Raw genomic sequence first — 23520 nt, forward strand, 5'->3', positions numbered from 1 at the left:
CAGGCTGCCTTTTCACATAGGTCAGAGCAGACACATTCCCAGATACTGACTCAATTTAGCCTGCCTTAAACATCAGGTCTTTTTAAAAAGGCACTGACTCTGACTTTTTTTTTTTTTTTTTTTTTTAATTTTATTTTGTATTTAATTAGCTGTTTGAGCCTCTGCATTCTGCTAGGGTGCTAGGGAAAGCAATATGAAAAGTCCTTGCCACTCTATGTCTGTTGCCCTGTTCAAATTAAACCTAAAGCTTGTGCTGAGAATGTTACAGGCTTTGCAGCAAGGAAATTCCATGTTAAAGTTTCTACTTTACCAATAAAAAATCATCGTAATGTGAAGTTTAAAATAGAACAGTTTCATCTAGGTCCTCCCTCAGGTGCTTTGTATACTCAATTTCCTTTAAATTCTTTTGTAGTTGAGGGTGCTCTGGAATTAGATTGAAGATTATCCTCCTTCTTTCTCCATCTTCTTGTTGAGTTGCAAAGTATATGTTCATTGAAGATTTTTTTTCTGTTGTAATCTACAATGATTTTTTTTTTGCTGTTGTCTGAGATACTTATGCCAAAGTCTGAGGAAAATTCTTTGCAAAACTGAATGCTGTGCTTGGAACTTTTTTCACCTGGCAGCCTGCTTCCATCTTCAACTTGCCCTGTCCTTTTTTCTGATACAATTTTATGTCATTTTAGTTAATTTTGTTTTTTTCTGTCAGTTCCAATGCCTTTGCTATAATGAATCATCAGGTGTGTTTCTTCTGAGTGTTCAGGTTAGTGATTTGACTGTGGAGGAAGAGGCTCAACATTTAAAGGGATGCATTTTTCCCAAATGCTTGCTTGCCCTTTTCCAGTCTCCTCCAGAGCTGTTTTACCAAACAAAGAGGCATGATTACCAGAGTTACTGAGAGGGAGAGGCTACAAATCAAGTGTCACATGTATTATAATGTGATATTGGTATAGCCAGGGGACAGGGAGGAAGAAGGCAAATTCAGAAGGGACAAGAAGGAAAAGAAGAAGATGGAAGACAGAAAAGCAGCAGAGACAAAATCCAGATCCTCTCCCAGTCTTCTACATTATCCCTTTTGCACCATATAAATCTGTCAAGCTTTTGGCTGAGTCTCGACAGCTCTGGGTGCCACAGCTAGAATACTAATACTGTTTCTATGTATACTGAATTTTAGGTTGGAGAAGGGCATTAAGTATGTAGGCAGAGGTGTCTGTGTAAGTGACGCTCAATCCTTAGCAGTCAAAAAGCCATTTCATCTTCAAGTGGACTCACAGGGAGACAGAAAGGTACTTAGTATGTATGGGAAACCTATTTATGTAACAAAGTCATTGCAAAGTTGTAATTAATCAAAAGAACTAAATAATGGTGACATTCTGCGAAATCTTATTTAGGACTAAATAAGGGATGTGGTGTTCATAGGCTGTCATCAGAACAGAGAAGTCTGTTGCCACGGATGTCTCTGCCAGACAAAGGCATTCTTTAGTGTCTTAAAAGATGAGGTATTTTGGAGTTTGTGAGTACAAGAACAGACAAGTCACCCATGGGAGGCAGAAGGACAAGTTTGGAGAGTTACCTGGCTGAGAAAGTGAGTGTCCATACCCAGGTCAACACCAGCAGAATGACTCACTGAAGAGGGAGCCTAGAGCTTCTAAGAAGATGCTGGAATGTTTCTACCTGCCACCATTTTTATATAAACCAGTAGTACTTTGCTAAGCAAAGATGAAGATGGATAGATGAAGTGCAGACCTTTCCCATGTGACAGTTTTGGTAATGTCCTCTCCTGTATGGCAATTCTGCTTTTTTTTCCTGTTGAATGCAGTGCTCCAGCTGCCTTTTGGGTCTCTACAGTGCCCTGCTCTGGGTGTCTCTTTGTCAGAGATTTAATAAAAACAATTTTTCTCTTGAATCTTAATTGCACTGCACCCTTTTTTGGATCCAATACAAATAGACTTGGACACTTCATGTTCTCTTTTGAACGCATGCAAATTGCCAAAGAAGATCAGACCAGAGGGTTAGAGTGCTGTCTCTCTGTGTGGCCATCACCAGATGGTTCAGAAGAAGGTCTAAGAATCCCCAGTGTAGGGAGAGCTGAAGTATTCTATTCTTCCTGAAGTCTTGGGATAGTCCTGAACAGTAAGATCATAAATCTGTGGCCTCTAAAGCATGAGATTTTGTCTTCTTTCCCATGGCTGTTTTTTTAACATTTGCTATTGTGACTGGTTTTGCTTGTTGTCTATAGAAATGCCCAAACCCTCTTTGAGTCTTGCTGAATTCTTGGGTTTAGTGACTTCCCAGGGTAATAAGTTTTGCCATCTAATTATATGTGGCTTAACAAGTATTTCTTTATCACTTTTTTATTGACCATCTTTATATTCCACTAAAGGCCCCTTCTGGGGTGGGAGAGGAAGCAGAAATTCCCAACTGCCCCCTCTTCTCACCATTTATACTTTGCTATATTGCTGTCACATCATTTCATCACTTTTCCAAGGCAGGCAATCTCAGTTTTTAATACTGTAGTTGTTCCATACCTGTGTGTATTCCCAGCACTTCTTTGAGCCTTCTGGGAGGTGGCAACCTGTAGTACACATGGAACTTAAGATGAAGCTGTGCCACTGATCTAACTTAGGGCACTAACTTTATCTGTACTTTTCCCCACCCTGTTCAACCTTTTAAGAAGGTGTTCACAGAGATATACAAAGTGAAGTAGCAATGCTGCATCCAGAACCTAGCGTTTCACTGATAATCAGAATAGCCTGAGCTGTGCTTATGTACCCCCTAAGACTGTTGTGGTTGCTGTTTTGTTTTTTTAATTCATTTTAAGAACTGGCTGACTGGCCTACCCATACAGGCTGATTTTCAGTTACTGGAACTGTAAAGTTCATCTTGGTTTTCATAATGCCACTGAACCCTACTGTTGAGATGTTGTGTGTCATTTATCAGAGATGTCATTAGTGGGGATATCAGCACTCTTGAAACACAGTGGGAAAAAAAATGCAGTCATAGGAACTCCAGAGCTGGAGTTCCTGCCAATTGGCTCACTGCCAATCTGTGCTGTACTTAACAGCTCTAAAGAAGCATGTGACACTGTATTTTCATAGCTACATGCTATGCATGTAAGAACATTCCAGGAACAATATGTGTCTCCTTGGAAGCAATAGAAATGTAGGTGTTAAAATGGCAACAGCTTCATCAGAAATGCATACGAAAGACATTATGATGGAATAGCTGCTGCACATGTGCAGCAATCTTATCTGTGACATAAATAACTCAGCAGTTTTAGTAAATATTAAATATAAAGAGGCAATTTAATATTATGGGTGAACAGCTTGCATATTAAATTTTATATAAACATGAATCTGTCTGTTAGTAATGGGAATTGGAAAAGCTAAGACAGCCTCACGAAAATGTGTCTTCGTCTCCCCCTTGTCTCTACTTTTGAACAGCTGATTTAATTTCAAGGAAAATTTGGTGCTTTTTTCAACCTGTTCTAGGGTGGATTCAATTCCGAACTTTTTTCTGTTCAACTTAGAAGGGAACTTTAGTGATCTTGTGAGACGTAGCATTTAGATACTGCTGTTGCTCCTAAATTAAGCTGACAGCTAAGATGCAATTGAGCTCTGGCATGACAGTTAATATACCTCCAAAAGTTATTAAAAACAAAATTTTACTGTCTTAACAAAGTTTCAGTTTCATTCAGCAACTTTGACTAATAGAAATAGTTTAGGAAACTTCTGCTGCAATGTTACGCAAAGTCAGAATTGTTTCCATGGCACTCTTCAAAGAACATTATTAGGTTTATTTGTTTGAACCAATGAAATCTTAGACTCCATGAGTAGACAGCTAATACAGGCCTCTAATTTAAAAGGGAAGATTGAGAATTGCTTCAAAAACACTGAGGTTTTTCCTAGCAAATGATGCCTTCAAAAATCAAAATGTCTGTTTGTCATTTGGACTGTTGTAAGAACTTTAGATATACCAGAAAAGACCAATGACAACACCAAGTTGCTGTGGTTTTGTATGTCAGTAGGTGAAAGCCATTATATACTCTGAATGAGCCTGGATATGTGTTTAGCCTGCTCACGTATTAAAGGGAGTTGAGGTAGCTTTACCTAACCTGGGATATGAACCAATACTGTTTCTCCACTCCTGGGGAATAAACCTGCCAAATGCTTTTTTCCAACCGCATGAGGAATTTAGTGCTTAGGTTATTCTGTCCTTTGATGTGTCAACACAACCTTTGCCAGAACTGAAGCAGAGCTCAAATCTTCAATAATTTTGTTTTAGTTGTAAGATTACCCATTTCTCATACTTTATCAAGGGGTCATTTCCTTCTAGTGTGTCATACTTCATAATCACCATTAATTCTTAGTTACTTGGGCTCCATTGCTGGCAATGGGTTTGCTAGTTTGCCATTTGAGGAAGAGCAGATGTGGTGCCTTTGATTAGCCAAGTGTCAGCAGCTACATACCCGCTGAGCAGAAAGGGACAACTCTTTCCACAACCAGCTCAGTGCCAGACAGCTCTCTGCTGGGACAACTGCACGTGGATTGGCAGATGGTGATCATTCAGCACTGTGAACAAGCCTTGATCAATGCCTTTGAACAGAAGGTAGACACAAGGTAGACACCTCTGATGGCCGGGCACAATGAAGACATGAGATGAACCAGCTAGCACGTGTGCCTCATCCACTGGAACTGCCCTATTATAGACATAATTTCCTTGCAAAAATCAGAGCACCATGGGCAGAGTCTCAGGCTCCCTGAGGTTTTGGTCACAGTGCTGGATGAGCCCCATCTGCTGATGCAATATGCAGCTCTCCCAGCAGTGAGGTGGTGGCGTGGAAGTGTCCAACGTGGAGCTAGCGGGGGAGAGTTGTCCTGGACCCCTTGGCAGGAGTCAGTGGCAAGGTTCTCAGCTGCTCTTAGGATGCAGTATCAGCACATATGCTGGAGAAGGTTGTTTGATATTTGCTTGATATTTACCACCTCTGGCAATCAAAGTCATGAGTCAGGCTCCTAAAAATTATGAAACTACTTTGGTTTGGTTTCTTAAGGATCAAAAACCCAACATATTTTAGGTTTGTTTTTCTGGCCTTCTGGCCCTGGCCACACAGATTTCACATTTTCAAATAATATTCCCAGGATCAGAAGCACTAGAAATCGTGTGTGTGTGTGTGTGGTTTTTGTTTTGGATTTAATTTTTTTTCTAGTGTAGACTGAAATTTTCTTACAAACATATAATTCTAGGTGCTGAACTTACAGTGCTACTCATCGTGAAAAGGATAATAAAACTGGCAGAGCTGATGTTTGTGGAAAATTCCCAATTAAGCTTGCCAGAAAATTATTCAAATGGTTACTTTTTTTTTTAACAGGGAATATTAATTATAAATTTTGCCAGATGATTCTTGTCAAAATGTATAGCTAAAAAAGACGAAGAGCTAGATTTGTAGTGTTGTCTAGCTTTGCTATACTTTTCTGTTATTCTGAAATGCCTCCTACTTTTGTAGATACAGTGAAATCAGTGCAATTGGTAGCTTTGCTCCAGGTGGCAATTGTTCTCCTCTGTTCAGAAATGGAGGAAGATGCTTTGTTTGTTCTTTTTGCTATGCTGGGCATAGCGAAGTGTAGACCAAAGGAAGAATCTGCCTGTCACTGCAATTGGCACTTAGGATATCTCATGCTGTGTCTTGACCCTATCCAGGCTATTCTTTTGAGCTGATGTGTGCTTTTTTTCCACTAAGGTATGTGCTAAGACTGTGTTTCTGTATGCCATTGATTACACTGGCAGTTTAAATATTGCTGCTGCCCTCGGCTGCCACAAGGTTGGTTTCCTTTAGCTATTCCAGTTTTGCTGCATGGATAGGAGCTGCTTAAATATGTTTTGACCAGCTCTTTGCTTTTGCAGTTGCCGCAGGATATGTAGACTGCAGGAATGCAAATACACCCCAGCTTTGTATGTTGGTCTTTCAAGAATTTACAGTAAATTCCAGTCTTTCCCTTTAAGCTCTTTATGCCTGGGTTCTTACAGTCTTTACTGCCTAGAAGTGCAAGTAGTCTTACAGTTAGACACACACACACAAACTTGTTTTTTTCCTTAATGCACGAAGTCTGAAAAATCACCAATGCTTTGGTATCTGTTTTTACCTGAGAATGCAGAGGATGTTTCTCAGAAACATGAGGTGCGTTGATGATTTTGTCAGGCCAGTTTTGTGGGGCCAGGGAGGACAGAATTGGGCAGCTAATGTACTCAATATTGCAGCATTTAGGCAGGATTGGGTGGCATTAGAGGAAAAGTGATTGGTTTTTATGAGGTCTTGGAATTGTGTTGAGACAAGTCAAATGTACGTGATTATTTTGCAAGGTAGTAAATGCTGAGAATTAGTTTCATTTAATATCACTATCTTTTTAATCATAACGTAGACATGCAGAGCATTTCTAGCTGAGCAACTAATATGAACTGGGAATACTTGTATATATTGGAGAAAGTGGCACAGGCCACAGTTTAATGACATTTCCACAGTAAAACCCTAAACCATAAAGTAGTCATTTGCTCTTTGTGCAACCCAGAACTCATGTCAAATCTATTGAAAAAGTACCAGAGGCCTGGTAACCTGGACTGCAAGATAGTAGGTACAACCTGGTTTAGAAAAATTGATAGATTCCCTCAAAAGTAAGCAGTGACATGGCTACCTGGAATGCCTCAAAACAAATTCTTAATTTCTGAAGTGTCTTCACCAGTCCTTACTTGTAGCCAACGATGAAGTCAAGAAATCAGTGGAGCTGGTGATGTGTAAAAACGAGCAAGTAAAAACTGAAATACAGAAGTGCTTCCTAAGCCACTTGAAATATCCTCAACCAGCAAGTGAAGATCCCAGCCTAACTCAAAATGGGACAATACTTCCTTTATCTAGTAAATCGTCTGTCTGTAATGCTTTGGCTTTGAAGTCCAACATAATAGCAACATGGTGAAACAGAACAGTGTGATGACAGTACTATCTGGGCACTTTTATTATTTTTCTCTATCTACCTGTTTCAAATTGCTCTTAAATGTCAAAGCATAGTAGTGCTCATAAGTATGCATCTGGAAATTAAGTGTTTGTTTTGGTAGATATTCACATTAGGACACTTAGGGGTAGTTTGTGTTTATTGGGTTGGGTTTGGTTTTGGGTTTTGTTTGTTTGTTTGTTTTTGTTTGGTTTTTTGTGGAGCACAGGGAGTTCCACACAGAAATCATATTAAAATAATAGGATTTGTGTGCGTATCTCTCTGCATCACTTTGAACATTTACCCCTTGCATCATATGAATTAGATAATTTTAGTCTTTGAAAATTATGCTTTTCAGATCTGGTCTTTTTCTACACTATGCTACTCATGGTGCCATCATAAATTCTTCTGGCTAATTGTGATAAAATCTTAAAATTTTTTTCTTTCAGTGGTGGAAAACTTGGGTTATTGTGCATCTGAATGCTTTGTCTTGTACTGGAGAATGTTGTAAAGGAAAAATTACATAGGTGCAAACATGATCTGTTTTGTAAGTGCACAATTTATGACTACAGATGGAAATCATGTAACCAAATGAGCAATGGACAAGTGATGGATATTAACAATAGTAACTGCCCACAACAAAGCCCTGTTCTATATATAAAAATCTATATATGTGTATGCAGAGATCTTACATTAGGACCAAAAGAAATGGACACTTGGCATCTAGTAATATTCTAGTAAAATTTTATAATGTACAAAATCAAATCATAACATTAAAATGTTTTCTTCCCAGTCTTAAACCTGAATGCCTCAAATTTGAAGTTTTTGCTAATCCAAACAGTTTTTCACTTCTGCTGTATTCATAGTGGAGACACATTTTAGAGATACTGCCAAAAAAAAAATAATCTTTCTTCTAATACAACACTGAGTATTTTTTTCCTGAGTTTTTTTTTCAAAATTGGACAGTTAATCAGGCAAAAACTGGTTTTCTTGCAATGTGTCCAGTATTCTTTTCTCTATCCATAGTAAAAATTGACTGGCAATAACACTTGTTTTGCTGTATTCTGGCACCTAAGCTTCCAACTTTCTGTGGAACCTGGAACTGCAAAGGAAAGAAGAATAAAAAGACTGCTAAAAAGTGAATTTTTTAAACCATTGCAGTTTCTTTTCAGAGGAGGGTCATACCTGTGGTTCTTTATTTTATCTGAACCTGTTTAATGAATCTCTGCACTAGTTAAAGCCTCAGGTTTATCAGTTAGCATTTGTGATGTAGGCAATATGTATTAAGACAAGTGGGATTAATGCCAGATTTGAGTAGGGTTGAACAATGGCACATTTAAAATGTGGGGCATCTCTGTCTAATGAGAGACAGCTGAGAGGTGTGGGTGGCCAGTTCTCCTCCCCTAGGAGAACTCTGTCGTGAAGTCTGGTGCATATTTTGCTTTTTTTCTTTGTAGAGCTGAATTAAAACATTTGCCAGGCAAAGTATGTCTGTTGCTTCTCCTACTGAAGTTGCTGGCAAATCTCCCATTGATTGTAGTGGAAGCAGAGCTGGACACCAGCTGGACCCAACTTCATATTAAAAAATGCTTTTTGCCTGGGGTCAATAAATGCCCCAGAGTGCAAATGACTCTGCTGGTGGGTGTCATGTTTTATTAGTGAAAATATATCAGTTTCAACTATCAGTTGACTATGAAAACATCTTGTTGCAAAAAGATCAAAACCAGGAAAGGGCTCACCCTTGTAAAAACATACAAACAATAACCCCAAAACAAATAACCTCCCCTAGCTCACAAGCCCCAGGAAGCTGCTGGCATCCTGAAGACAGAAATTTTCCACTCTGTGGACTTGGTAGGATTCAGGACTTTGGGCTTCTCTTCCAAGCTTGCACATGTGCCACATTGTGTATGTGGTAGCTGTGTGCCTCGTCCATTTGGAGATGAGATGTCTGTGCAATTTTAAATTGCAAGAGAAAGTTGAATCATAATTTAAAGGGTTATAAAACTTTCATGCATGGTACCTTCACAGAAGCCACTTCCGCAAAACTATTTCTCCTACCATGTTTTGTCTCCAAAGGAAATAAAATTGTTTGCAAATGGGTGAAAAGCAACCAAAAAATGGTCCTGAAGCAGACAGATCAAGCAGAATAGAAATTTCATTTATAAATGATGAGAAGAAACTTGTAGAAGTGTGTATTTTTTAAACAGCCTTCGTAGAAAGCCAGGCTTCAAACCTCATCTATATTTACTAGAGCAAAAGGTGGTGTGATATCTTCATGGATTATGTGAGATGACATATTTTTGTCACCCAGCTTGTTCTTCTCATGTAGACCACGAAATCTTCAAATAGTTTCTGTCTGAGAAGCCATCTAGTCATGATTTAGTAATTGACAGCAATAGAGACTATCACAACTCTTCTTAAGTTGCTCTGATAGCTAAATGCTTTTACTGTTACGTGAAAAAAAAATAAAATTCATAACCCACAAACTGAATAACCCAGCTGCTTTTACCTCTTCTGTCTTCAGCTCCTTACCATGTCTTACATCTTCATCTTGTAGACTGAAGGAATCTGTTATCAGATTTCTCATGTGGACAGTCAGAAACAGAGTTCATATAGTTCATGTTTAGAATTATAAACTCAGTAGATTGAAAGCTTTGAATTTCTGATGAGAAGGCCTGCTTTATTCTCTAATCCCTCACATGGAGCTTCTCCAAACCTCATTCAATTTGTCAGCATTCTTACTGAACTGTGGTCACCAACTTATGATGCAGTATTCTTACAGTAACATGCCCCTGCATGTGGAGAAGTAAGGTGACCCATGAATCCTACATAATCTTGTTATTCTTTCAAGAATCCTGTGATTCTGGGGAGTTGCCATTACACTGATTTTTCTCCAAGACTTTCCATTCTTTCCCAGAGTCATGGCCTCCTAGAAGAGTCATCCATTTTTTGATGTCCTACATTTTATTGTTGTTATGTCTGTAACTAGATCTACAGAGGTTTGGACATACTAAGGTTCATATTGTTTGCTTCTAGTTAGTTTAATAAATGATGCCTAAAGTGTTATCAGTGGCTTGACTTCATCTTCCTCTCTTCTTCCGTCCTTTCTAAACACTGTTAATAATTATTTTCTCTATTCTTCCATTTCATTGAAAAAGCAAAACCAAAAAAACCCAACAGCAACAACAACAACAAAAAAACCCCTAGGCAATAAATATTCCATGAGGTTGCCTGTGATAGCCCCAAACACTCATTTGTGATTTCTTGCTTTAAATTGCACACTGAAATCTGTCAGTCACTTAGCTGTTAGGCAATTTGAGAACTGCACTTGTGGAGGTACCTAATAAAATAATTTGCTTTTTCAGTCACACCACCAGTTTATCAAACCTTACCAGAGTGATATTTTCATTAATAGCAAAACTGGAAGATAATCTTCAGAAGTTTAAGAGGGACTATTTTTCTTAAATCCCTATTGTGGCAATTTTTACAACATGATGCCAGTATTTTAACTGCCATCTGTTTATGGTAGCTCCCTTTAGTTTTGCATTAAGGAGCTCAAAATCAGCCATTATTTTGCTTTTCCCAGAATTTTTAATCAAACTCACTGCATTTGGTTTGATATCTGTAAAAAGTATAAAAAGTAATCAAGTACTTTTTAAAGAGTGTCATTGCACATTAGATTTCTTCCATTTCTCTGGGATTTTGTTTCTGTTCCAAGCTTTCTGAAAAGCTGTATTAGTAGACCAGAGGTCCTAGCCAGCTCCTCTTCTATACTTGGCTGCAGGTTATTAAAATCTGAAGATTTAACATGCCCAAATTCCATGCATCCTTCTGGACTAATCCTGGAATACACTCACAACATAATCCTCTGTAACGAAGAAAAATTTGTTGGATGTGGCTGCCTATTCTTAATATTATCCCTGAAAATCTGAGCATTTACACTTCATTATTTTAATGTTGAGTGAAAACCAGATCACAGGTCATCTAGTCCAGCCTTCTGAACATCTTATAAATATCACCCTAATTCCTTAAGAAGTGTGCAGAGTTATATAAGACAGGATAAATAAATTTTGATTTTGGTTTTGATTTTAAGTTTTGGTGTTGATGCAGGTATCCATGATAAGCCTTATCCTTCTCTCTGTCATTGTTTCTCTGCATGGAAAACCCCATCCTTAAGAGTAATCAGCCTTTTCCAGACTCAGAAAAGGAAAGTGAACAAATTATTGTATTAAGACATTTAAATCAAGTTTAAAGACCAACCAGTATAATGAAATGCGGACTGAGAAAATGTAATTTGTTTGTGTCTGCCTGTTCTGTTGGAATAATTTTTCCTTATTGGAAACTTTTGTCTGTCAATCCCTAGCTATTTAAAACTGCAATAACAATAACCAGTTGTTGCTTTCTTGTGCCCTCAGTCTTTATCCTTGCTTCTGCTAGAGACAATACAGTGGTATTCATGGCTAACAATAAGACTGTTATGTTTCATTGTATTTTTTTCAAAGCTATACAATGTTCTAGCCATTATAGAAGGATTGAAGTCAGCTGAGAGATGTTTACATGCCACTTCCATACCCTAATAAGAGGTATAAAAGAAAGTGTATTGTCCCCATCCGGGGAGAGATTCAGCTTGGAATTGACACTTCTGCCTTGTATAGAAACCTAGTTGGGAAAAATAGCACTGTGTTCTTTTTTTTGTGGCCTCTGCTTCAGTAATATGTCAGTAATAGTTGATGCAAACTGCTTATTCATGCCACTGCTGTGATCAATTGTTTTTGGGCAATATGAATTTTGTGGTCAATAGCATTGCTGTCTCACTTGCCCCGGTAGCATTTTGTCTCATACACATGACAGGGCTGTTCTTAACTATGGATTTTGGCATTCCCATAAAAGCATATCCACACATCTATTCCAGCAGGATTGGCACTTCTTCTGTGAGCAGGGTCTTTCCAACATTTTCTAGCATTGTCTCATGACATGTATGAGCAAACTCATAGAGTTACATTCTAGAGGTGACACCTCTGATTTCTCAGCTCCAGTTCATACTTCTGGGCTCTTCCACTTTTTATAGGGGCAGCCACATTTCACAAGACTCAAGGAAGTCGTGTGGCTGCCCAAGGTTATCATAGAGGAGAGGAATATACGGGTTGAGTCTGAGGGCACGTTTTTGACACAGCTGTCAGGCAAAGCAGAGGTTCCACCACATTCCTGCCTTTCAAATACAGTGTCCTTGACTTTTGACACTTTTAGCTTCTGAGAACTGTAAGTGTTGTCTGGATTCATGGGAGGTTTGGAGAGTGAGTTAGAACAGGAACCTTAATAATTAAGCCTTTCTCCTTGGGACAAGTAGAGAGGGCCGTGTCTTAGTTTGGGTATGGGTGGAACAGTATTCTCCTTTCCATAGCCAGCTGGAGAACCATCTTTGTATCACTGCTCCTCCTGGTGTCTTTGAAGGTAACAAAGCAGGAAGATCTGAGATGTGCCACCAGTTACATGTTTCCAGGTAATAAGACACAAGTCCTAAATCATTCACTTTGGTAGTCAAATGCTATTTCATGGTCTTAAGTGTTCTTCCTGATAAAATAAAGGCTGTTTTGATTGAATAATAAAGCTTGTGACCATGGGTATTATTCTTAACTATATATAGATGGTGTTTAGTCTTTATTCCCGTGACTGCACTGTGACTGTTTATATAATTTGCCATGGTGCTCTGTTAGTCATCAACAAACTGCATCGATTGCTGGTTGAGGATGTGGCCTCAAGCTGAGTTGTTAATCAGGTTGTATGACAAATGCCAGCCTTTCTTATTAAAAGATCCTCTCTCAATGCAGTGCCCATTCTGTATCAGTTCCTAGTCTGGAGTTAGGAAGGGTTTCTGCTTTATGATTCTATTTGTTTGATATGGTTTTGTGATTCTGTGATATATATGGCTGAGAGAGTTAGAAAAGGGACTTTATCCTCGTTCTTAGTCTGTCTTTCTCTGTGCTGGTGGGAACTTTTTCTTCTTCAATAATATATTTGGCTTCTTCAGATGTGGAAAATGAGGTCAATTTTGCTCCTAAGTTTGGTTACAGCTAGACCCAGGATGTTGAGCAGGAGGAGCTGGTGCTCTAAGCCATCTCAAAATCTCTTGCAAGCTTGATTAACTTATCTTGTCAATGCATGTAAGGTTAAACCCCATCACAAGCTAGGCTGGGAAGAAATCTGTCTCAATGTGAGGTCCTCAGAGACTTCTGGTTCTTTGCCCTCCTCTAGAGCACACTGTCTTAAGGTCACTTGGAAAATCCGTTTAATAATTTCCCTGGCTCTGCAGATGTGTAGGTGATGCTTTTGATTTTGCTTGCAACCATTGTATTTATGGCTTTTGATATTTTATTGTAGGTCTTGTACTTTCCTTGGCTGTTTCAGACTATTATCAAATGAAACCACTGAAATATGAGAACTGGAAAAGAATGGCTGGTTTGTGTTGTCAGGCTGCACACACAGAATATTGCCTTCTAGCACTTTTTTGAGGTGGATAAGCCCATCGGCCTTGAGGTCCATGAAACAAGGAGGCCCCACTGTTTCCTGTGGCTACTTTTGGAAACATTGCTAAGTTAGCAGAGAAGTGCTTCTTGAGGTGTGTCTTGCACTTGTCTTCCCCACTCCTTGCTGTCTGGGGTGGTGACAAAGATGTTTTGTTTTACAAGATGACTGGTGCACTAATATGCAGGCTCTGGTGAGCTGATAAGTACTAGAGACTGCTTCTGGTGCATGTATTTTTAGAGAGCTGTTTTTCATTAAAACCAGTATGTGAGTAAAAGTATGAAAGAAATAATCCCATTTTATCACCAAGTTGTTGAAATGAACAATTTTTCCCCTTCAATGGTAGCCATAATTATTTTTTTAAAAAAATCTTAGGTTGTGACACAGTTGTTGTGCCACCTACTGCATCTGTAAAGCTGAGTGTTGACTGCACGTGTTCCCCAGGAGACTGAAAACAAAATAAAAATGCCAAGTAATTGGTACCCCCACTCTTAAATCAATAGTTCTTGTGGGGCAGAACATACACAAAATGAAAGGGAGGATCTTCAGAGAGCTGCATGCAAATTTTGACTGGGTTTGTGGGTTTGGAAGCAGAGAAACAAGGAGTTACAGAGAATGCTTTTTAAGCCATTCTATCAAATGTCATATCTGTTTTAATATTTCATGTGATGTGGCTTCTTTCAGATGATCAGCTGGATTATCTGAGATCAGAGAAAAGGGAGTGATACTACTCAGCTACAGAAAATAGGAAGAAAGCAGTGGCATGGCAGGGTAGGGCACAGACACACTGACTACAGAGCATTTGCTCTTTGTAGAATTTGTTTCAATATACAGATCTTACAGATGGCCAGTAAAAATTACTGAAGTGGAGGTATTTGATTTATAATCAATAAGGTTAAAAGAAACTTCAAAGAAAGTTTACACAACACTATTTTCAGATTCTTCCCACAAGATTTCTAAGATAAGACTATTAGATGTTTGTTTTCTGGACAGCTTTATTATTCGTTCACTTCCTAGTTATAATAGAAAGACCTAATAAATTATGTATCTGTGTTAAACAGCTTGCTTTTCAAACAAAAGAAATTGGCCACAATTCTAATTTCTTCTATTTTTTATCTTTCTCTTAAAGGGCAACACTTTAAGGAAAATACTCCTATATCGCTACTTTAAAGGAGAATATGGAAATGGTATGAATGGGCCTCTGTGTGCCAGCTACAGCAAAACTGCACAAGTGGGAGGTAAATCAACACAGATAATTTACAAAGAACAAAATTAGCAAAAATAATTCTAATAGGCATGTTGGAAGTGCCCCAGGGATTCAGATTGTCAACAAATGAAACATGCTCTGTAACCAGATGGAGGAGAGGTGGTATCAGACTTTTCCTACTTCTAAGTTGCATACACTTGTCTCAGATGGCTGATGTGCATTTGGCAGAACCAAAATAGGGACTTTTCCCATGTCCCTTATGCAGTCATTCAGTACAGTTCCAATTGGTAACACCATTTTAATTTGCCAGTAAATCCACATTCAGAAACTCAACAAAACACAAAACAAGTGAACCAAGATGTTGCTGTTTCTGGGAACAATTTGTTTTTTAAGTTCTAGATCCTTTCTTGATGAAAGAAAACAGACCTAAGGAAGATCTTCGCACAAAGATACTGGTTAGGCAATGGAGCAGATTTCCCCAGGAGACTACAGAGAGTGTCAGTTCTTGTTACAGCTTTACCTGTTCTAACAACCCTGAACTGAAAGTTTGAGATGTTCTCTGTAGGTCCCTTAGAACCTTTTTAACTTTTTTGTATGATTCTGTTAAAGATGCTGTGGGATGTTACAGTAGGGTGGTTTATCAGAAAACCCAAAATAATGTATGTCACAGGAAATGAGGTAGAAGCTAGGTATAGAGAAAGGTCAAAATACTTGCTACTGCATTTTCAGCATATATTAAAGGCATGCCCAGACTGGTGGGCATTTTCAAGTGTTACCCAGCTGATCCTCCTTGAATATTTCAGTGTAGACACTGGAAATGTTTACAGACTTAGTATCCTGTACACCAGATTTTTCTCCACATCAAACAAGGTAGTGAAGATTTACTATTTCTTTAGTTCTCTAAAAAGTGTGTGTGTGTGTGTGTGTATATGTGTGTGTATGTCTTTATCACAAACAAAGTCTGAACCATTATAATCACTTTAATCAAAGCAGTACTGATTGATACTAAGCAGTACTGTATTTTTCCTGATGAAGTACATGTAGTTACGTCTCCATAATAGAGGAAGGATAGATAGCAGGAAAGATGATTGTAAAAGATGATTGATATAATGAGCTAATACACTTTAAAAAATTTCTTAAAACTACACATTAATTTACATCAACTCAAGTCTCTGCTTTTAAAGAACATTGCCATGTTAATAGTCTGTGAGTTATATTGGCAAAAACATTCAGCTAAGTCATACCTGTAACCAGTGTGGGTTTAGCAATGCACAATCTTTGCATAGATTGGGCCTGAGACTGAAAAGCAGATTTAAAAGTGGTCCCTCAGAGCACTGACCATAGACACGGTTTAGTGTATGCATCAGTGGAATCAAAAAGGGGTTCAGTGGATAAATCAGTGTCATTTCCAACTTCTGTATTGTCTGAATATCACAACAGAACAATGGTTCAGACTTCTGTTTTATTTCTTCTTCTTGGAGCCCGACATTGCAATTTCACACAAAAATCTTGCTTGTATCAAGGGGAATTTTGCTGCAAACAGAATTGCAAAATTGAATTTATTACTTGCTACTGTGTGGATAAGACAAATGATCATTACTTGAAGATTCATTTTCACATACATATGTGAAACAAACCTGAATGATGTGTATTTGTATAATTTGCAGGTGGATTTTCAGGACAAGACTCTGATAAGTCTGGGGTAACCATGTTTGATATTCAGTGCCTTCTGGATAAAGAAGGTGCATCAGAACTAGTCATAGATGTTATAGTAAACACCAAAAATGACAGAATTTTCTCAGAAGGTATTTTGCTTGGCATTGCATTGCTTGAAGGTGGAAATACTCAGACACAGGTACTTATTTATTTGTTCACATTGATTTTAGAATGCATGTGGTCTTGAAACAAACATAAAGAACCTTTTTGCTGGGAGTTCTGTGAAATGATTATCACTATAATATGTATCTCTGTGATGGAAATGTAAAAATGTCCTGTTATTATGCAGTATCTCATAGTGCAGACTCTTCAGCAGAAGAAAGCATTTTTCAATTGTGCCTCTCTGTGTAGCACAATTCTGCTTTTAGTCTGGACATACAAGCATTCTCTCCAGCTATTTCACATCCATCTTTATAAAAATAAAAATTACAATACTCTCAAGTTTATAATAGCAAAAAAATTAAGTTGCATTCTGGAAACGTTTTGGGGACATTTATCAAAAGCTCCAGGGAGAGAAAAACTGGCCATTTGAGAGGGCAAATATCCCATTCCATAGAAAATAACTTTTAAATTGCTAATTCGAGTTTTTGTGAATCATATCCCTCACACCCATGTTTAACCAAATAAGATGATTCTTTGCTCTTACTCTATGTGATCAGCAGAGTTAAGAGAGGAGAGGTGGTGTTAATACTCCCTGTATTTCTCCATTTCTCATAATTGCCTGTGAAGGGAACCTAATTAACTAACTTATACCTCATTGTAAGATGATAACTTAAATGAGAGGCATCCCCACTTGTATCTTTATTCTGCAGAAAAGATACTATGGTCTGTGACCCATAGAGAGCATCCAGAAAATGTTAAAGAAGTGAGATTTTGCTGGAGTGTTCTAAAATGAATTGTTAGGGGACTGTAAAAGAATTCTGCTTTAAGACAGAGTTTGTAAACTGGTTGAAAATGGTACCCAGCCTGCTTGACAGCAATGCTAAAGGACTTGGAATGTGTATGATCTAAGCTATAGTATTACACATTGGATGTTTCATGCTTCCTCATGTTGTTCCATAACAGCAATTACTTTTCATTATTATTTTTAAGTGGAAAATAATAGCTTTAAAATTCCTGGAGAAGTGGAGAGTGTCTCATAGTAATTTAAGTTCAGGTGTCATTTTGTGACATCTTATAAGCTGCAGATAGCAGTGTTCACTATTTTATCCAAATTTTAAAAGGTTATCATCAGTCTTTGTTACCAGCTTTGTACACCACTTTGTGAAAGAATTTTTCAGGCAGTAGCCAACATTTGTTCTATGTAAGTGAAGTAATTATTTGTAAGCTGTTTCACAAAAATAGTGTATTTTTTATTTCTTCTTCCTTTGAAGATTAATATCTAAAGAATGTATTTTTTGCAGTATTCTACTTACCAGCAACTGAAGGAGCAAAAAAAGTCAGAAAAATTCTTTAAAGTCCTGTATGACCGTATGAAGGCTGCTCAGCAGGAGATACGATCGACAGTGACAGTGAACACTATTGATTTGGGGAGCAAAAAGAAAGATGATGATAGTGACCTAACCATATCTGTTCCCAAAAAGAGAGGTAAGGAGGGAGATGTTTAAAAGAGGGATGAAGTGCGTTATATTCAAACCACACATACTGCACCACTGGTGCAGTGTTGCTGTGTTGATCAGTGAGCCTCAATATTAATTGCTAATTCACATAATTTTCCTCTTTTTCTCTAAATTATAGGCCATCTATTAAGCTGGTTAGAAGGCATTAGCTTTGATGGAATTAGTGAAACTATGCAAGTTTACACCACTAGATGATATATACCCTTATTTTTAGAGAAACAGAAGTAGAGGCTGCTGCTAATGGGGCTATTTCACAAGAGCAAGCACAGGAACTGATTTCCCACCCTGTGGTCCTTCCATTGTTCTCATCATTTATTGTATATGGGAGAGAAATAGTAGGGCTTTTTGTTTTAATGTTCTGTTTCACTCTGGTTTGTGGTTTATTTGGAACATGCTATCCCTGCTTTGATATTCTTTGCAAGTTGCCTAGAGGTCTTCGAAAAGTTAGGCACGAACAAAGAAAAAGTTGCATTCATTATTATTGTTATTGTTTAATCAAATGAGGAGAGAGAGTTTAAAAAATGAAGGAAAATTATCTTCTTTTCAGTGAAGGATTCAACCCTGCATCTGAAAGAGGGTATGAAAGGACAGTTAACAGAAGCATCTTCTGCAACATCCAAGGCTTATTCTGTGTATAGAAGAGAAATGGACCCAGAAATAGATCTTATGGGCTCAGGAACAGATGCTGCAAATGCAGAAGAGAAGTCCACAGAAGAAACTATCATGAGCCCTGCCATTGCAATCATGCAGCCAATACTGAGATTTCTTCAGCTCCTGTGTGAGAACCACAACCGAGAGCTCCAGGTAAAGTGTTTTTGTGCTGAGCTGCAAAAGAAGTATTGCAGGAGCTGGAACTTTGTAAGGAAAGAAAAACATGATCTGCCTGTCTCCTAGTGCAGAATAGGGGTGTCTAAAACGCAGTGTTCTTTTGTTCCAAAGGATAAAATAACCCTTGTCAAGAACCATTTACATACTCTGAGTTTATGTCTTCAGAATTGCTTGGGGACTTCAGCACAGCAATATGGTATTGAAAAGTGTTAAATGCCCCTGTTACTACAGTTCCTATACACAAATGGTGGAATGGTTACCACAGGCTTGAAGACTCTAGGAACTTTCTGCTCAAAGTTTGGGTACCACCCTTTTCCCTAGATAGTGTGATTGAAGGTTTGAAGATGCTATATATGTCCCTGCTATCAGTTCCTCTGGTAGAAACTACAGTCCCCATAGCAACCTTTGCAAAATGAATTTTCTGCAAATATACCTCAGTGCTGTGTCCAGCAGCCTCCCTTAAAGCAGTGCTGGGCAACTTAGGTACTTCTGGTCTTAGGCAGACAAGGAGTGGTTGTAATGTGTCACTATATCTGCTCAGCTGTGGGGCAAGAAACTTCCAAGGGAAGGGCTGTAATAAAAAGATGATAGGAGATTTATGCTGGACATATATAAAAAGCATTTAGGGCCTGTGCAGATGCTTGTAAAGTTCAGTTTCCTAAGCCCTTCTTTCTCTACTGATTTAATCAGATAACAGTTCTCAACCGCCGCACTAAAGCATGTTATGTTTTCTACAGTCTTGTGTATTTCAGTACCTAAGGTCCAGTGGTCCAGTGGTTGTAAATTGTTCACCTTAATATTGTCATGAAAAAGAATGTGTTTGACTTGTCTCTAACTCTTGGTTTTTTTCTTGTGTTTTTTTGTTTTGGTTTGGTTTGGTTTGGTTTTGGTCCTCCTTTTCTCCATCCACCAGAATTTTTTAAGACATCAGAACAATAAAACAAATTATAACCTTGTTTGTGAGACCCTTCAGTTTTTGGACTGTATCTGTGGAAGCACGACAGGTGGACTCGGCTTACTGGGGCTTTACATCAATGAGAGGAATGTGGCTCTTGTGAACCAGACACTAGAAAGCTTGACTGAGTATTGCCAAGGTCCATGCCATGAAAATCAGGTAGGGCTCTTAAAAGTTGTGGTTGCAGAAGAATATACCTGAATGTGTGGTATCTGTGTGCTTCTCATAAACCTTTCAGTGTTCTTAATAACATAAATTCACTTGTAATTGCTATGGCTAGGCTTAACATGTTTCAAGCTTTCATAAGACCTGAACAATCCTTTTAGGTGCAGACTCAATATAGATTCTTTCTGTAGCATATCTGCTGATATGTAGGGTTTCCAGTCCTTTTGTAGAGAGTTTAATGTCTTATGTCAGTGGGTCTATAGCTTTAACCTTACTTTGTGAGACTGGAATTTGAGTCGTGGTTGTAGAATTGCATTGCATACATAGAATCATAGAATGATTTCGGTTGGAAGAGACCTTAAAGATCATCCAGTTCCAACCCCTTTTCATGGGAAAGGACACCTCCCACCTAGACCAGGTTGCTCACAGCCCATCCCATCCAACCTGGCTCTAAACACTTCTAGAAATGAGACATCCACAGCTCCTCTGGGCAAACTGTTCCACTTCACACTACAGAATTTCTTCCTAATATCTAATCTAAATCTACCCTCTTCCATCTTAAAACCAATCTCTCTTGTCCTATGACTTTATGCCCTTATAAAAAGTCCCTCCCCAACTTTCCTGTAGTCCCCCTGGAGGTACTGGAAGGCCACTGGAAGGTCTCTCCAGAGCATTCTCCTCTCCAAGCTGAACAGTCCTAACTCTCTCAGCCTGTCTTCAGAGAAGAGATGCTTAATTCTGACCTCTGACCATCTTCGTAGCCCTTTTCTGGACTTGTTTCAACAGTACCATGTCCTTGTGTTGGGGGCTCTAGAGCTGGACACAATACTTCAGGTGGGGTCTCCTAAGAGCAGAGTAGAGGAGGAGAAGCACCTCCCCCAGCCTGCTGGCCACGCTGCTTTTGATGCAGCCCAGGAAATGGCTTTCTGGGCTCTAAGTGCACATTGCTGGCTCATGTTGAGCTCTCATCAACCAACACTACCAATTTCCATTCCTCAGGGCTGTTTTCAACCTGCTTTTTGCCCAGCTTATAGATATGCTTGGGACTGCCCTGACCCATGTCTAGGCAATCTTCTTTTCTTCAGTTTGACACCTTTTGGCTTTGCTGCTGTTTATATAGGTTGCTAGCATTTACAGTCTTGCTATACTATCAACATCTTCAGTTATGATATTAGTAGTGAGGTTGAGACAAAAGAATATGCTTCTCATCTTCTGTTCTTTCCTTGATTACACAGTCTTTGTAAGTTGTATAGCTGTAACTTTTGGTAGATGCAACTTCAGTACCATGTTGAGACAGTAGAGAAGGGTAAACAATGTAGTTATGTGCTGCTATATTTGGTCTGAAGAGAACTGCAGTAAAGTTGTCATGGGGGATGAGAATTCAGAATTTTTACTATGGATTAGCAATGGGAAAATTGCAGTGGGCAAATTGTTAAAAAATGCATGCAATATTAATGCTACTTCATTAACATGCACAAATGAAGTGCACAGTGCTTCTATTGACATTGTTGGTAATCAACAACCTTTTCTTAATACTTCAAAAACAAACAAACAAAAATCCTTTGCTAGGCTGGATTTTAAACAGTCATTTTTTATTTACTAATGGATAGGAAAAGAGTCTGTAAAGAAAAAATAATTACAGGACTGGAAATGGAAGGAAAAAAAAATCTATGTTTAAAGGTAAAAAAACCACTTTTCCTATCCTGCAGTCCTATAAACCTGTTAGAAAAAATGCTGTAGGCTTGTATAACTGACACTTGTTTACAAGGCTTAGAAGATTGGAGACTCCAGCTAGGAAGGTGTTTGTGAAGTACCATTGGTGATAGTTACAGTTTTGAATTCCATGTCCAGAAATGTGCTTTTATGCAGAACATGTCCAGATGCATGTAGAAAACGCTCATCTTTGCTAACATTTTGTGCTATAACAGCTGTATTGATGCTGGTTGCTGAATGCAAATTAAGGATTTGAGTGTGCAAATTTGATTGTGCCTACATTCAGGCATTTCTTTTATGTCTCTGCAAGTGTGTTCAGCTGAATCTGGCAGTGCTTCTGTGGGCTGCTGCCTCTAACTTGCACCACTTGGTGCCAAACCCTGCATTATTCCCTGCAGGCATATTTTAGCTAGCACCACCTTTTTTCAGATGTATATTTCACTACTGGCAGTTCTGGGGTTCTGCACTACACAAGTGGAAAGCTATACTCCCCTGGCACCTTTTGTGGCATGTTTTCAGGCTGCCCTGCTTTGGTCTTTCAAATTCTCAGTCCTTGCTTTGAAAATTTGCTGACTGGCATCTTCTCTCTCTCCCTCTCTCTGTCCATCCCATTTCCCTCCTTTTCTTCCTCCTTCCCTCCATCTTCCCCCCTCCCTGATTCCCGTCTCTTGTTTTGCAGACTTGCATAGCCACCCATGAATCTAATGGAATTGATATTATAATTGCACTTATCTTGAATGACATAAACCCTCTTGGCAAATACTGCATGGACTTGGTGCTTCAGCTAAAGGTACGGTAAATGTAAATTTGTTTTGTTTAAATTTAAGTAATAATGGAAGACATACCTATGCAAGAGGCCTGGGCAACCTGACATTTACTTAATCTTACCACAGCGTGATATAATCAGCAACCTTTGAAAACAAATATTGCAAATTAATTCAGCTCAGCTTCTGAATTTTTATCAGGCCCTCAACCACAAGCCTCTTGCCTCACTGTTGTGTTTGGGAGTATGCCCTCTGCTTTGTTAAAAAAAAATCCTGTGAAACAGACTTGATATAGCTAGCATGAAGAGTCTATATTGTGGACATAAAATCTCATGGGACTGACAAATAACAGCACTGTGCAGACATGTAAAAAGTCAGGCATTCTCTACTGATCCTGAACTTTTAAAAAATTGCTTGAGTTTGAGATGTGAAAAAAAGAATAATATATCAGATGGTATATATAATGTCAAATACAGTCGAAAGTGAGATTAAAGTAAATTTTGTTTTATTTCCCTTTTCAGTGTCCTCTGAGGGGGAGGACAGTGTAGAGTGGGAGGGTGAAGAGGAGAGAGGGAGGGACTGCAACTTTGTTGTGTATTCTCTGGAGAGCTGGATAAGCTCCCAAATAAGTTTCTCTGGTCTGTGTGCCATTGCATGCAGAGGAGAGCTCTGCAGCTATACTGTCTGCCAAGTAGAGTAGAACATATCCAGGAGGAGCCTTGGTTTATTGCCTTTTCTTGCCTTCCAAATGAAGTATTTCCATTGCAGATGGTCTGTTACCTCCCCAAAATGAGCAAATACTTTGTGGTAGCTGCATTGCATCATATTGGCAATATTATGGATGTCTAATAAAATAATTAATGTAGCTATATATCATCTACAATGACACATTGAATCAGCAGTGCTTTACACATGATTTTAATAACTGCAATTACGCTTTTGAATGTCACTGTAATTCAGGCCCCCCCTCAAGCAAAACACTTAAGCAGACAATTAACTTTAAACAGGCAGACAGATCTTTTGAAGTCCAAATTTCAGCCCCTGTAAAGTC

General features: G+C 38.6%; 1 protein-coding gene across 1 annotated transcript in view; it reads left to right on the forward strand.

The window, feature by feature from the left end:
* Positions 1-23520, forward strand: part of ITPR2 (inositol 1,4,5-trisphosphate receptor type 2) — a 259728-nt gene that overhangs the window by 162751 nt on the left and 73457 nt on the right. Inside the window, exons 38-43 of the mRNA XM_030449603.1 lie at positions 14632-14740; positions 16377-16564; positions 17829-18012; positions 18592-18848; positions 19786-19986; positions 22385-22495. Coding sequence (XP_030305463.1) covers positions 14632-14740; positions 16377-16564; positions 17829-18012; positions 18592-18848; positions 19786-19986; positions 22385-22495 — 1050 coding nt within the window. The remainder of the gene's footprint in view (positions 1-14631; positions 14741-16376; positions 16565-17828; positions 18013-18591; positions 18849-19785; positions 19987-22384; positions 22496-23520) is intronic.

The sequence above is a fragment of the Calypte anna genome, chromosome 1 (genome assembly GCF_003957555.1).
Source record: "Calypte anna isolate BGI_N300 chromosome 1, bCalAnn1_v1.p, whole genome shotgun sequence".
Classification (NCBI taxonomy): Eukaryota; Metazoa; Chordata; class Aves; order Apodiformes; family Trochilidae; genus Calypte; species Calypte anna.